Genomic DNA, 13818 nt, shown 5'->3' on the forward strand with positions numbered 1-13818 from the left:
ACGGGAGGGAGTGGTCCCCTTAACGCAGGGTACCGTGTCCCGCCCAAAGCGGGCTCCGACACAGAAACCCCCGCGCTCGGGACAGAAACGCGGACGCGGTCTGGTCGCCGGACACACTGGGCCGGCGCCCACTGAGCGGACCGCGGGCGAGCGCCCGCCGTGCTGTAAAGGCGCCGCGCGTGCAGCGCGCGCAGGAATCCCGGAGCCCCGGAGCCGCTAACAGCAGGGAGAGGCGGGCCGCGAGCCAGTGCGCACGCGCGCCGCTCCCCCTCGGCCCCGCAGGCGCGGTGAATCGAGCGTCGAGCAGGGCGGAGGGCGGCGCAGATCGCCGAGCGGCCTCGCCCCCGCGCGCGGCCAGAGATCCCAACGGTCGGCGCCCGCGGAGGATCCGACGCCTGGCTTGGTGCAGGGGGCGGCTCTACGGGGATTCGAAGAAACGCGAGTACGTTTGGGGCGCCGGGGACAAAGAGCCCAGTCGGGACCTGGGAGAGTCGGTGCAGGACGCGCGCGCGGCCTGCGGACGTGCTGGCGCCGGGGGCGTCGGGGTCCTGCCCGAACCGGGGGCGGCGCCCATGGCGGGTGCAGCCTGGAAGGAAAGGGCCTGCAGTTAGACGCAGTCTCCACTTGAAAATGGGTCTCCGGGGCTGGTGCGCCTGGGGAAAGAGGGAGGGCACCCCGGGGCAGATGAAAACTTCGGGAAAGACAGTGGCCGGACAGTTGCAGCCTGCGGGAGAGAAAGGAAGTGCCCGGGAAGAGGAGTAGGGGCTTCCCAGGGTAGAGGAGGTCTCTGGAGAGGAGTTGGGTGCTCAGGCAGATGCGGCTTCAGGGAGGGAAGGGGGGCATCAAGGATAGACGGGCCTTAAGGATAGAAGGGGATTGCCAAAGGCCAGACGGGGCTTTGGTGCGAGAACAGGGGCGCCCAAGGTAGATGCAGCCTTAAGACAAGTGGAGCTTAAGGGAAATGAAGCCCCGGGGAGGAAACGGGGGCGCCTCGGTGCAGGTGCACCCTCAGGGTGAGAAAGGGGACGCCCAGGGGATGGTGCTGCCACAAGGAGGGATGGGAGAAGGCACGTGAGGTGGATGAGGAGGCTCTGAGGCTCTGAAGGTCGAGGTCACTGGGCTGTAAGCCTGCCACACTGCCCAGGTGGGGCGGGCAGGGGAGGCCATTTCATTAAGGCGGCCTCCCTCCCGGGAAGTGCTGAGCAGGTGTTCATGGAATGAGTTATTGAATGAGTGCCTGTTCAGTCCTGAGATTCCTGAATTCCCACCTTGGCTGACTGCTGATGCCCTCCTGACTTTCTTGGCGACCCCACAACGTGGTTCTCCCTGATGCATCTGGGGTCCTTTTCTCAGCCTCTGGTGAGACTTCAGGGTTGCCCCCCATTTACTGATGACAGTTCTTCTCTTTTCCAGGGCATCTTCCCAGCCTGCTTTTGTACAAGATGTTGGGGTTTTTGCAGCGCCCTGTAGTGGTGACGGCTGACATCAACTTGAACGTCGTGGCTCTGACTGCCCTGGGGTTACTGAGCCGGCTGTGGCGACTCTCCTATCCAAGGGCTGTGGTGTAAGGCAGGCAACTCCATTCATGGTGAATCGGAAAGAAGTGTAATTTGTTCAGTGCACCGGTGACAGGAATTCCCTTTTTAAACAGTGTAAATGGGAGAGTAAAATTCTAGGCTTCTTGGTGATGGGTGTTGTGGGCAGTTAGAGGACAGACCAGCTTGTCCCAGGCCAGCCCCTGCAGAGCCCACCTGTTTGGTCTTGCCCCAACGGTCTGTAGCAGGTGCAGTAGCCTTACGTGACCATTTACAGTCTGAGAGTGGAGAGTGGAAGGTTGAGGAATTTGAAAGTGAGTTCTCATTGACCTTAGACTGTACTCTGTCATAATGGGAAATGATTGCTGTTATTATTAAAGGGCTGTTTTTTATCTGATTAATACATGTGTCCTTCTCCGTTTAACTTCTTATTATGGAAAACATCAAACATAGTAGAGTAGGGAGAATAGCGTAGTGATCCTCCATTGAAGTATTCAGCACCCACCTTCAACAGGTAGCAACTCTTAGCCAGCATCCTCCCTGCAGTGGGTTTTTTTCAGTGAAATCTTAGACATTACATTTCATTCAGAAATAGTTCAGTATATATCTCTGAAAGATCAGGATTTTTAAAAGCCACGTGACCACAGTAGCATTCTCAGGCCTGGGAAGTTGACAGCGATTCCTTTGTGTCAGCAAATGTCCCTGATTGTCTGCACATGTTTTGCTGGGCCTGGTTCCTGCGTGTCTCCCCTCTCCACCTGCAGCTGCCTCGTTGGGTCACCAGGTCTGACTCTGACCCAGCCCCAGTTGCGCTGGGGGCCGGGGGACTGGGCTTGCGTCTGTGAGGCCTTTCAGGAGGCTGGGTGACAGTGCACCCGACATCAGAAACTAGGGGGAGAAACAGAGTCTGTGTCGGAGAAGCCTCCTGCGTGCCCGGCTGTGCTTGGCGAATTTCTCCTCATCCTTATGGGTGGAGGACGCTGGGCACGTGTCTTAATATTTGGGGATGCCACGCGGTTGGGGCATCGCTCCCGAAAGTCGTTAGGAAACGCAGGTGTGCGTTTCTCCCTGCCCCTTTTGTCTCCAGTTAAATTTCTAGTTGAGTTACAATGTGGGTTTGCTTTTCAGTTTCGATGAGGTATATTACGGCCAGTACGTCTCTTTCTACATGAAGCGGCTCTTCTTTTTGGATGGCAGTGGTCCGCCACTCGGCCACATGCTGCTGGCCTTGGGAGGTAGGATTCGTCAGTAACAGACGTAGCCCTTTAAAACTTGTAAGTGAAATTTCTTGAGGGCCAAAGCCATGTCTTCTTGATTCATTGATCATGGTTTCCCCGTAGCCTGCCACAGTTTGGCACTCCAGAAATATTTGCTGAATGGGACAGTCATGGATCTTCTGTTTTAGGTTATTTGGGAGGATTCGATGGTAACTTTTTGTGGAACAGAATTGGAGCAGGTAAAAAGATCATTTTCATTTCCCTCGTTTGCGTCTATTATGATGGGGAGGTAGTGGCTTTCATGGGGCTTGACAACGGTTTATTAACCTAAGTCCAGCGTATGATAAGTTGTCTTACAAGTGAGAGACTTCCCATAAGTCTGGTCAGTATCTTAGTGTTGACAGTGGTTATTTTAACCCTGGTTTTTGGTACATGTAGCACACTCTTTACATGGTATCTGATTGCACTTATCTTTTGTATGCATAAATTTTGCATGTTGCCACACGTTCCTGGAAATAGGTGGGGTAAATGTATAAGTAAAGCATTAACTAATTTCAGAATCCTTAGTTCTCATGCCTGTGCTTGATGACTACGTAAAGCTAATTTCGCCTGCACTCAGTTTCTCTCGTGGTCCCCAGTCTTGTAAACTTGGGTTTGAGAGTCTATGAACGAGATACTCCGTTGGAAAACACACCTGCAGTATATGAAGGTGGGATGTGCATGGTGCCCCCTGCTCCGCTGTGGTTGCTTTTCCAGAATACAGCAGCAACGTGCCCGTGTGGTCCTTGCGCCTGCTGCCGGCCCTTGCGGGGGCCCTGTCGGTGCCCATGGCCTACCAGATAGTGTGGGAGCTCCGCTTTTCTCATTGTGCCGCCATGGGAGCTGCGCTGCTGGTGCTCATCGGTAAGACCTGGGCCTCTGCCTGCTTTGTCGCGGCGCAGGGAGGAACTGAACCCCGATGTTTGCTACGTTTCAGCCCGCGGCCCAGGGGAGTGGGTGGGTTTAGCAGATGTGCCCCTGCAGCGTTTTGTGTTCACAGGAAGGAAGGAAGGAAGCACGTCCAGTTCCACGAGAGTTGACTCTGGGAGTCTTCCTGCTCCAGGCTGTGGGCCTATGGAGCTGTGTGGTCAGACTTTAACATTCTGGGGGTGTGGCCGTATAGAGGGGGCAGCCCAGACAGTGCTCCTAGATCCGCCACGAGCACCCTCACCTCCAACCAAGTCTGTCACCAAATGATAACCTCGTTCCGCCACATCCCAGGCCTCGACCACCTGAGATGCACTCAGGGGTTAGTGGGTATTCCTCAGAAAGGATCTTTCAGCCGAGATTTATGAACAAGTGAAATCAAATCTGATGAAAAGTTAGACTAGAAAATGAAAAGAATTGGTGTTTATTAAGTGATGACTGTAATTGAGGCCCTGTGTGGATATGATGCTACAACATTCACGGTGGCCCTGCAAAGTCGGTGTTACTGCAGGTGAGAAAAACGAAGACTCAGCAAAGTCCAGTGACTTGCCTGAGGTCACACAGGTCTTGGTAGGCGGGCTAGACACTGAAGAACTTGCTTTCGCGGTTCTGGAGCATGTCCCCCTTCTAGCCACCCCATTCTGAACTTCCCTCCTTCACATTATGTGACTTTCGGGATCTGTCCGTTTCTGTGAAAGTTTTTATCTTTATAGATTTGCCCTTGCTGCCTTACCACTGACCTGTGGCTTGTCCTTCTGACAGAGAATGCTCTGATCACTCAGGCGAGGCTGATGCTCCTGGAATCGGTGCTGATATTCTTTAACCTGCTGGCCATGCTGTCCTACCTTAAGCTCTGCAACTCCCAGAAGCACAGGTATGGAGGATGGGGCGCGTTCCTCCCGATCAGTGGGGAGGGTCTCCGTGGTTTGTTGACCTGAGAACATCTGATACCGTTCACTTTGGGGAGCTGCTCGCTGATTGTCTTTCAGTCGCCTAGAGCGGCCCTTGGCTTGTGACTTCATAAATACGTCCTCATTTTTCTGTAACTTAAACTAACTGGGAAATTGTTGTGATCAAAAAGAAAAATTCTACCAGGACTAATGTTTTGGGAGATAAGGATTCATTTTTCTTATACCTGAAGCCTGGTACAACCAGCCGACCCCAAGAGAGCTCTGAAACGTGGCCTTGTCGGCCTTCGGGAAGCAGTTGGTGAGCTCTTCCCAGCTTTGCTTTCCTGCTTCGCCGTAGGCCCTTCTCTCTGAGCTGGTGGTTCTGGCTGACGCTGACGGGAGTGGCGTGCTCCTGTGCCGTGGGGTGAGTGGTCCATGGGTCTGAGGCGGTGTCCGCGTCCTCCTCGTGCCCTGTCTCATTTTAATTTTAACTCTGTGTCCGTCGTGTCTTTTCAGCATCAAATACATGGGTGTTTTCACGTACTTGCTCGTGCTGGGAGTTGCTGCCGTCCATGCCTGGCACCTGATAGGAGACCGGACTTTGTCAAATGTAGGTGCGGGTGTCGAGTGCGGGGTGAGGCTGGCCCACGTGGGGTGCGTAGGTGGGTGTCACAGGGGCGTTTGGGGAAAAGGTTCCAGAAGAAGACGGGCCTGGGCGAGCCTCCGCGTCCCTGTCCGCATGGGAGGTCAGAGTTTCCGCTGCTCGCTCTCGCGGAGCCTGCGATGTCTGAGGTGGCACGCCTTTCCATACAGCAGGAAGTGACTTTCCCTCCATCTTCTGCAGGTCTGTGTGCTCTGTCACCTGCTTGCCCGAGCAGTGGCTCTGCTGGTCATCCCGGTCATCATGTACTTGCTCTTCTTCTATGTCCACTTGGTTCTGCTCTGCCGCTCTGGGCCCCACGACCAGATCATGTCCAGTGCTTTCCAAGCCAGCTTGGAGGTAGGAAAGGATGCCGCGGAGGCCCTAGAAAGAGGATGATGCTCGACTCAAAGTTTTCTTATATAAACACCATCACGTGAGCATTGGAGGAAAAACCCAATCGAGAGATGAGGACTCCATCCACTTCGGTGTTTTAAACTAACGCTGAATATCCTGGTGGTATGGAAATAAATGCAGGGCTTTGCTCCCTTCACTGCTGGAGAAAGGTGTGAAGTCCTGCACATTCTGGGCGGTTGCAGAAGCTTCATAGGATGAGCTCGACTCTGGCATTCGTTCATACTGATTTTGCAAAAATAGTAAAATGTCCCAGTTGAGGTGGTAGGAGCGTTGACTCTGAACTCAGACAGACCTGCTCTTCCATGCTGGCTCTGTTGACGGCCAGTTCTGTGTGTTTGGGCAAATTCCCTAACTTAGCCAAGTCAGGGTTCTCATCTCTTGAACAGCCATAATTGCTGTCACCGCAGGAGGCCTGTGGGGGCTATGAGGGGTGTGGAGGGATCCCCGGGTGCCTGCCCCCGAGGCAGTCAGTCCCCGGAAGCTCCGGTCGGGATTCTGTAATGTGGTACCACACGCCTGTTCCTGGCTGTACGACGCAGTCTAATTCCAGCGCCCCAACCGCGCCCACATGGAGGAGCGGCCGTCGGCGGATGTGGACTGGTCTCGCTCACGCGGCACCTTTTCGCTTTGTCTCAGGGAGGGCTGGCTCGGATCACACAAGGCCAGCCCCTGGAGGTGGCTTATGGGTCCCAGGTCACCCTGAGGAACGTCTTTGGCAAACCAGTGCCTTGCTGGCTTCATTCCCATCAGAACACCTACCCCATGATGTAAGGAAAGTGACCGTTTGAATTCCAAGATGCTAAAATGTTTTGTTTTTTCACATTTTTGCCATTAGCAGCTTTCACTTTAAATGAAGAAGTCTAAGAGGCAAAAACAAATTGCACTCTCAGATCCTGACTATCGAGGAGTCTTGTTATTTCTGTGTGTAAGACGGTGAGCAGGACCTGCTGAGCACAGGGCCCCGGCGCTCCCCGTGTCGGCTGTGCGACCCCCGCGCACGGGCGCTCGCTCCCGATGGAGTTCTGCTCAGCTTCATGCCTTCCGGCCCCGCTGAGATTTCAACTCGCCCGTTTTATCCTATTTTCCCCTGAACACCTTGCTAGGTAGTATTTATAGGAAGCTTAGGAGAAAGGCCACTGGCTGTTCGCCGGCCACTCGCAGATGCATCTCTTTTTGGCTCCTCCACGCAGATACGAGAATGGCCGTGGAAGCTCCCACCAGCAGCAGGTGACCTGTTACCCCTTCAAGGATGTCAATAACTGGTGGATCGTGAAGGATCCTGGGAGGTGAGGACAGGTCCTGGACTCGCACGGCTTGCCGGAGGAGGCCCCGGTGCTCAGTCCCAGCTCTCCTCCCCGTTCCCCTCCCTCCCCGCCGGCTTTGAGACCAGCTCTGGGCTGCTGGCCTGCCCTCCCGGGTTAGGCCCTGCCATCCCGGGTTAGGCCCTGCCGTCTCGGTTAGGCCGTTCCAGGTTAGGCCCTGCCGTCTCCATTTGGCTCTGCCGTCTCAGGTTTGGCCCTGCCGTCTCGGTTAGGCCCTGCCATCTCCGTTTGGCCCTGCCATCTCAGTTAGGCCTTGCCGTCTCCGTTTGGCTCTGCCATCTCAGGTTTGGCCCTGCCATCCCGGGTTAGGCCCTGCTGTCTCCGTTTGGCTCTGCCATCCTGGGTTAGGCCCTGCTGTCTCCGTTTGGCCCTGCCATCCTGGGTTAGGCCCTGCCGTGTCGGTTAGGCCCTGCTGTCTCTGTTTGGCGCTGCCATGCCGGGTTAGGCTCTGCCGTCCCGGGTTAGGCCTTCCCTGATTAGGCCCTGCCATCCCGGGTTAGGCCCTGCCATCCCGGGTTAGGCCCTGCCATCTTGGGTTAGGCCCTGCCATCTCGGTTTGGCCCTGCCATCCCCAGTTAGGCCCTCCTGTCTCCGTTTGGCCCTGCTGTCTTGGGTTGGGCCGGTCCTCAGTGAACTGCCTGCCCCGCCTCTCCTCCTGGGGTTGTACACACAGGTCCCAGCTCCCTTCCTCCTCCGCCTTCACTGCCTCTCCCCTCCGTATGAAACAAGAGTCTCTCTCAGAGGTGTCTTCTTGCTCAGGCCTCACAGATGGAGGTCCCCGTTGCTCTCACTCCCCGCCTCTGTCCGTCAGCCAGTCCTAGTGATTCTGCCTCCCGACAAAATCTCGAACCGTCCTGGTGTCCATCTGCCCCCCTCCTGCCTCCCCCGACAGTCTGCTCCCATGCCGTCCCCCCTTGGCTTCAGCAGCAACCCCCCGCCCTGTGGTCTTTTGAAACATGGGTCACCCTCCTCCTCAAAGCCCTCCTGAGCTGCTGTTGGCCCCTCGTGGTGGCCAGCAGGGCCTGTGCAGTCGGCCCAGCCTCCTCCTCCTTCCTGCCCGCTCCTGCTCGGCTCTGCCCCGCCTCTGATTTCTAGAGCCAGGCAGACTCCTGCCGTCGGCTGTGCATGTGCTGTCCCCTCAGCCTGGAACCACCCTGCCTGCCGCTCCTTCTTGCTTAAGACTCGAAGGTCAGCTCTCTGGGAGGCTGCCTTGGCCGCCCTCCAAGGCTCCCTGCCCCTCTCTGTCCCTGTCCTGCCGTCTCCCTCGTATCCATGGTCTGTCTTCTGCTGACTGGATCTGTGTGCTGGCGTGTTCATTCTCTCCTTAAACTGAGTAACGTGAGGGCAGGGGCCCAGGCGCAGCAGCGCCCAATGTTGGGAAGGCCTTGCACACTTCCAGGGAGCAGATAGTGGACGAGAAGGCCTGTCTGTTAGGAGGAGTTCTGGGTGGGAGCCTTTATCGCCGTGGCGTTCATAGGCAAATGGAGGGCACCGAAAGGTGATCGTGGCAAACGGAACCGTGTTTGGAAGTTTGGACGGTGACCTTGGGTTTCAGGAAAGAGTTAAACGAAATGTATGTGTTCTGTTCCTATACGAGTTCACCTCATCTCAGTGCAAATTGATGGGCAGCTGCACTGTTCCAGGTTCCCCTGCTGTGAGGCCCAGAGCCCTGCTGCCCCGTGAGTGTGGTTGTCTCGCAAGGGCACCGTCCAGCCCGCGCTGTGTCTTCCAGGCATCAGCTGGTGGTGAACAGCCCTCCAAGACCCGTGCGGCATGGGGACATTGTGCAGCTGGTACATGGCATGACCACCCGCCTCCTCAACACGTGAGTGCCTGTGGAGTTTCCTCTGCTGTTGCTTCCGAGCAGAGCTCGCCGACTCTGGTCTCTCCACCCCCGAGTGGAGCAGCACTGTCCTCTGCACTCAGTGTGCGGAGGGGACCCCAGTGACGGCAGCTGGGGGTGGCGGTAGAGCTTAGGTAAGTCAGGGAAGACGGAAGCACCTAATCCATCCCACAGTAGGAGGCCCGGGAGCTTTGAAGGATGTGGTTGGTGAGCAAGAGAGCACTAGGGAGCTTGCACAGAACGAAGCATGTACCCTTCCACAAAGTGGCACCCACCAAAGGATGAGTGAGTCTAGAAGGATGGAAGTTGGGGCTACATAGGAAGGATCAACAATGTTGGCCCTTGGTCCTGACCTGACCTGACCTGTGACCGGCCTCTGCGTATTGACGTACCTGGACCTACCCCACCTGCCTCTTGGGTCATCTTGTGAGGTCTTAACGACTCCCATATGTGGCTTCAAGTCCTGGCTTCCCCCTTGAGGCCACAGCTCTGGGGTGCTAGCAGTCTGGCCTCTGGCCCGCTTCTCCCTGGAAAGAACCGGTCGCTCAGCCAGCATCCTTGATTCCTCCTCTTCCCCTCTTCCTCTCCCATTCTGCATTTACTCCATCAGGAAATCCTGTGGCCTCGGCCTTTGGAATTGACCCCAGATGGGTCACTTCCTCCCCCTCCCTGCCCCCTCCCAGGCCAGGCCCCGTCCCTTTTGCCCTGTGCTGCTGGAGCCGACGCACCAACCTCCAACCTCCGCTCTCCTCGTGCAGCAGCCCGTGGCGCCCTCTGAGGAAACACCGTCTACTCATGTCACTTCTCTGCAGAAAGCTCTCCAGTGACTTCCACGGTGTGACTATCACTCTCCCCTGGCTGCAGGACCCTGGGGACCCAGCTCCTGGTGATGCCCTGGTGACCTTCATTCCAGTCACCCTAGCCTTTCTGCTATCCCCACAACGGCCAAGTGCAGCCCCCCTGACACCTTCACGCTGGCTGTCGGCCCGGAATGGTCTTTGCCTCAGATCGCCCAGGGCCCACTGGCTCACTTCCCTCAGCTGTCAGCTGAATTGTCCTCTCCTCAGAAAGCATTTCCCAGGGGCCGTCCCCACCGTGTGCATTTTATTGGTGGCGCTCATGCAGCCCGGGCTCTCTGGTCCGTTCGCGCGATGGTCTGTCTTCTGGGGGTGTCAGGTGGTCTCATGGCTCACTGGGGCCCTCCAGCTCCTCCACAGTGCCTAGCGCTCGGTGTCACACAGCAGGAGTAGCACGTGGTGGGACCGTGTGTCTGGATGTCTGAGGTCGGTGTCACAGTGGGCACCTTGTCTTCCAGCAATGTTCCTGGTGCCTCAGCCATTTCTGAGTCCTGGCCATCAGGGAGCTGCCAGCCTGCACATGGCCGTGCTCCTGGGACAGTGGGCACCTTCCTCTGAGACTCGCATTGTCCTTTGAAAGTGGGATGGCGAGACCTGCACAGTTTAGACTGACATCTGTGAATCCCACGTCATGTGTGCTTTCCCCCAGGAATGAGGTCATTGCAGGGTCTCTGCCTGGTCAGTTTCCATTTCTCCCCAGGCCCTTAGGTGGTGTGTCCTTGTGTAGTGGCAGCTAGGAGACCTGGTTGTCCTTTAAGGCTGAGCTGGCTTTGTTTCTGAAAAGCAGCGTTTTCCCCTTAAAGCGGTCCCTCTGCAAGCATGGTTTGGTTTTCCAGGCACGATGTCGCGGCCCCCCTGAGCCCCCACTCGCAGGAGGTCTCCTGCTACATCGACTACAACATCTCCATGCCCGCCCAGAACCTCTGGAGGCTGGTGAGTCCGAGCCGGAGACGGTGTCGCGATGGCCATCGATGTGCGCACTTTCTAACGCAGAGTGTTCAGAACCGCCGTTTAGACTAGTTCTGATTCAGATGTAAAATTAGGCAAGCGATTGTTCGTCATGAAAAAGTCATAAATGGTGTCACAGGGAATAGACTTCCTTTCCCCTGGAATGTGAGAATCTGGGTGGTTTTCCTCTCTCTGAGGAACGAGTTTCCAGAATGATTGCTAAATGCTGGGCTCTGTGCGACGCACGTGGCCCTGCAGGCGAAGGTTCCCTGTGGCGTGGTCACTTGCTCAGTCGGAAGATCAGGTCACTGAACACACAGGGTCGGGGGCTCCAGCCACCCTCCCTTCACCAGGGAGCCTCTTCTGTCAACCCTGCCTGACAGTAACAAGTGCCCTCATCACAGGATGCCCTGGGAGGGGCCTGGCCCTCCCGTGGGGGATTCCTCAGGACTGCCCCTTCCTGAGGCAGCCTTCCTGCCAGTGACCCGGGAACGTGCTCCCCTGATAGAATCACTCTCGCTCTTCAGGGCTGCCCACGGAGTCCTGGGCAGGTAGCAGGGAAGCGTTCTGTTACGGGGCCACGGCGCCGTCTGGGAATTCAAGGCTGTGAGTGAAATGCAGTGGCACTCCCCTGCAGTTCTCTCCGTGACAGTCGGGCTCCTCCCAGCCTCCAGCAGGCTGCAGCCGCTCCCCACTTGACACCAGCCTCCCCTCCCCCCCGCCCCATTTGGGTTCTCGATAGGGTCAATGACACGTCTCCCGGATGCTGTGCTGCTCAGAGGGGCTCGCGGCCCACGCAGGGCTCTGCAGGCCTGCCTTGCCCTTTTGTGCACAGCAGCACCTCTGTCGCGTGTTGCCTTCTCTGTGCTGCAGATACTTGTGTACATTCTGCCTCCTCGTCCTCTCCTCCCATGTTCCTGCCTTGACGGGGGTTGTTTGTACCTGCTCCTTGTCACCTGAGCTCTCCTGGTGGAATTTCTACTGAAGGTCCCCCTACTCCCCTGGCTGCTGCCAGCTTATTGCTGATCCCTTTCCTCCTCCTCCGCCTCCTTAGTCCCTGCTGTTGGCACCTTTGGCTCCACATACACACATTTCCAGAAATTGAGGAATGAGCTCATGGAGCAAGAGGGGGAGGACAGCTGACCACAGAGTGTGCCTGCTCCGTCCTGCTCCCGCTTAGGCCCGGGGCTCGCTGGTTCTCACAGCAGCCGTGTGACTCACAGGGTCATCATGAGGCTCCGAGAAGCTGAGACAGCTGTGCCGGCTGCTCTTCAGGTGTTACTGTGTTATTACCCAGCAGCAGGACTCCCCTCCCAGGGCATCGTTCAGGACGGGCTCTGTCCTTCCTCTGTGCCAGCTTTGTATTTGCCACATAGGGACTAAGAAATGCTCCGCGTGGGGCCGCGGTCTGAGGCCTGTCCGTGAACAGGCGCGTGGGGAGGGCCTCCGTCTCTTCGGTCTCCACCGTGAAGCCTCTGTGTGCTGCCTCAACGGAGCGGGGTGCGCCCCCAGTCCGCCTGGCCCCAGGCATGTACGCAGGCGTGTTAGGAAGAAGGGCGCAGGCGCCATCCAGGATCAGCCCCTTAGCTCCCTCAGGGGCTGGTCCCCTTACATCAGACCAAGTCGGTTTCATTGTTTGATGACTGGTCTTCATTGTACATTTAAGGAAACTTGAGAAAGAATGGAGTGATTGTCGAGACCTGCTTTTACAGGACATTGTGAACAGAGAATCCAGTACAGAGGTTTGGAAGACCATCTTGTCGGAGGTTCGCTTCGTGCACGTGAACACCTCCGCCATCCTGAAGGTAAAGGAGCGCGGCTGCTGGCCCGGCCCCGAAGCTGGGGCTCGCTCACCAAGTCCACTGTGGACCTCTTCAGGCTCGCTGGCCTCTTGCCAGGCAGGACATTTGGTCCGAGTCGTTGCCGTGTTTACACCGAAGGTGGGGTCTCTATAACTGCTCAGAACTGAATCCTAACTGAAGAGCCCACCACAGAGTCCGCCGCCCTTGTTGGCTGCCGACAGTGGTCGGGTGGGGCTCCCCTTCCGGCCTGGGGGACCCAGCGACTCGGGCTTTTCCCATGGCGCCCCTTATCTTCCTTGGTCTTGCTAGCTGAGCGGAGCGCACCTGCCTGACTGGGGGTTTCGGCAGCTGGAGGTCGTCGGGGAGAAGCTGTCCCCGGGCTACCATGAGAGCATGGTGTGGAATGTGGAGGAGCACCGTTACGGCAGAAGTGAGTCCGCCTGGCCAGGCTGCTTCCGCCTGTGAGTTGCTTTAATAGGACGCCAGCACAGAGCTCTGCTTTGGGTGGGGACTGACCGCATTCCCACGCTCCGTTACCAACACCCCCGCCCTGTGCTTGGCGGAGCAGTCAGCAGCTGCCGGTGTTACTCTGAGGTGCCGATGAAAGGCAAGCTGAGCTCTCAGGGTCAAAGGATCCGAATCTGATGGGGTGTATGGCAGAAGGGGGAAGCTAAGTGGTTTGACGGAGTCGTTGTGAGTTGTTTGAAAAGCCGGGAAGTCAGCTTTTTACCCACCTGACAGCTTCTGTAGTGAGCTCCCTGACCTTACTCTACTCATGTTTTTTTGGGTTCTGGTATGTTCTGTCAGGCCAGGAACAGAAGGAGCGGGAACTAGAGCTGCACTCACCTACTCAGATGGACCTGAGCCGAAACCTGAGCTTCATGGCCCGATTCTCGGAGCTGCAGGTGACGGCTCGCTGGAGCTGGCCCCCGCCACAGGGAGCGCTGTGGTCTGTAGCATGCTCTCCTTCCCCACGCCAGTCTTTCCAGGGGGACCTGGCGCGGCGTAAAGGACCATTTCCCTCTCCACTGTGAGTGACGCGCACAGCACTCTTGGTCCCCTGCCTTGTGGCTTTGCAGGCAGGAATAGTCAGGACCTAGGGAAGTTCTGCAGCAATGTCGCATTGCCACATTCAGGGTCTGTTCTGAGGCTCCCCAGGTCAGGTCAAAAGGGGCCAGGGTCAACATGATGGAGCCCGAGAGAACTCAGAGCCAGAAACTCAGGGTCCCAAATCTAAAACTGCCGGTTGCACCAAGTCCAGTTACTTAACCTCCAGGCGAAGCAACTGGAGCCCCTGGGGTGGGCACCTCCCGGGGCCACAGCCGGCTCAGAATTCAAGTCTCCTGACGAGCATGCCCATCGGCCTGTCACGCTGCCTCTG

General features: G+C 57.0%; 1 protein-coding gene across 8 annotated transcripts in view; it reads left to right on the plus strand.

The window, feature by feature from the left end:
* POMT1 (protein O-mannosyltransferase 1) overlaps nt 1-13818 on the plus strand; it is a 17687-nt gene continuing 3869 nt past the window's right edge. Inside the window, exons 1-16 of one of the 8 annotated variants that reach the window (XM_070595367.1) lie at nt 1-442; nt 1414-1564; nt 2664-2770; nt 2941-2991; nt 3509-3655; nt 4481-4592; nt 4967-5032; nt 5125-5218; nt 5453-5608; nt 6302-6432; nt 6856-6951; nt 8720-8812; nt 10524-10620; nt 12348-12440; nt 12747-12867; nt 13245-13342. In XM_070595367.1, coding sequence (XP_070451468.1) covers nt 1443-1564; nt 2664-2770; nt 2941-2991; nt 3509-3655; nt 4481-4592; nt 4967-5032; nt 5125-5218; nt 5453-5608; nt 6302-6432; nt 6856-6951; nt 8720-8812; nt 10524-10620; nt 12348-12440; nt 12747-12867; nt 13245-13342 — 1584 coding nt within the window. In that variant the 5' untranslated portion in view covers nt 1-442; nt 1414-1442. Of the gene's footprint in view, nt 648-1413; nt 1589-2663; nt 2771-2940; nt 2992-3508; nt 3656-4480; nt 4593-4966; nt 5033-5124; nt 5219-5452; nt 5609-6301; nt 6433-6855; nt 6952-8719; nt 8813-10523; nt 10621-12347; nt 12441-12746; nt 12868-13244; nt 13343-13818 lie in introns of all 8 variants that reach the window. The other 7 variants (XM_070595369.1, XM_070595370.1, XR_011533360.1 and 4 more) reach the window with 7 other exon arrangements.

This window comes from Equus przewalskii, chromosome 26 (assembly GCF_037783145.1).
Source record: "Equus przewalskii isolate Varuska chromosome 26, EquPr2, whole genome shotgun sequence".
Lineage (NCBI taxonomy): Eukaryota > Metazoa > Chordata > Mammalia > Perissodactyla > Equidae > Equus > Equus przewalskii.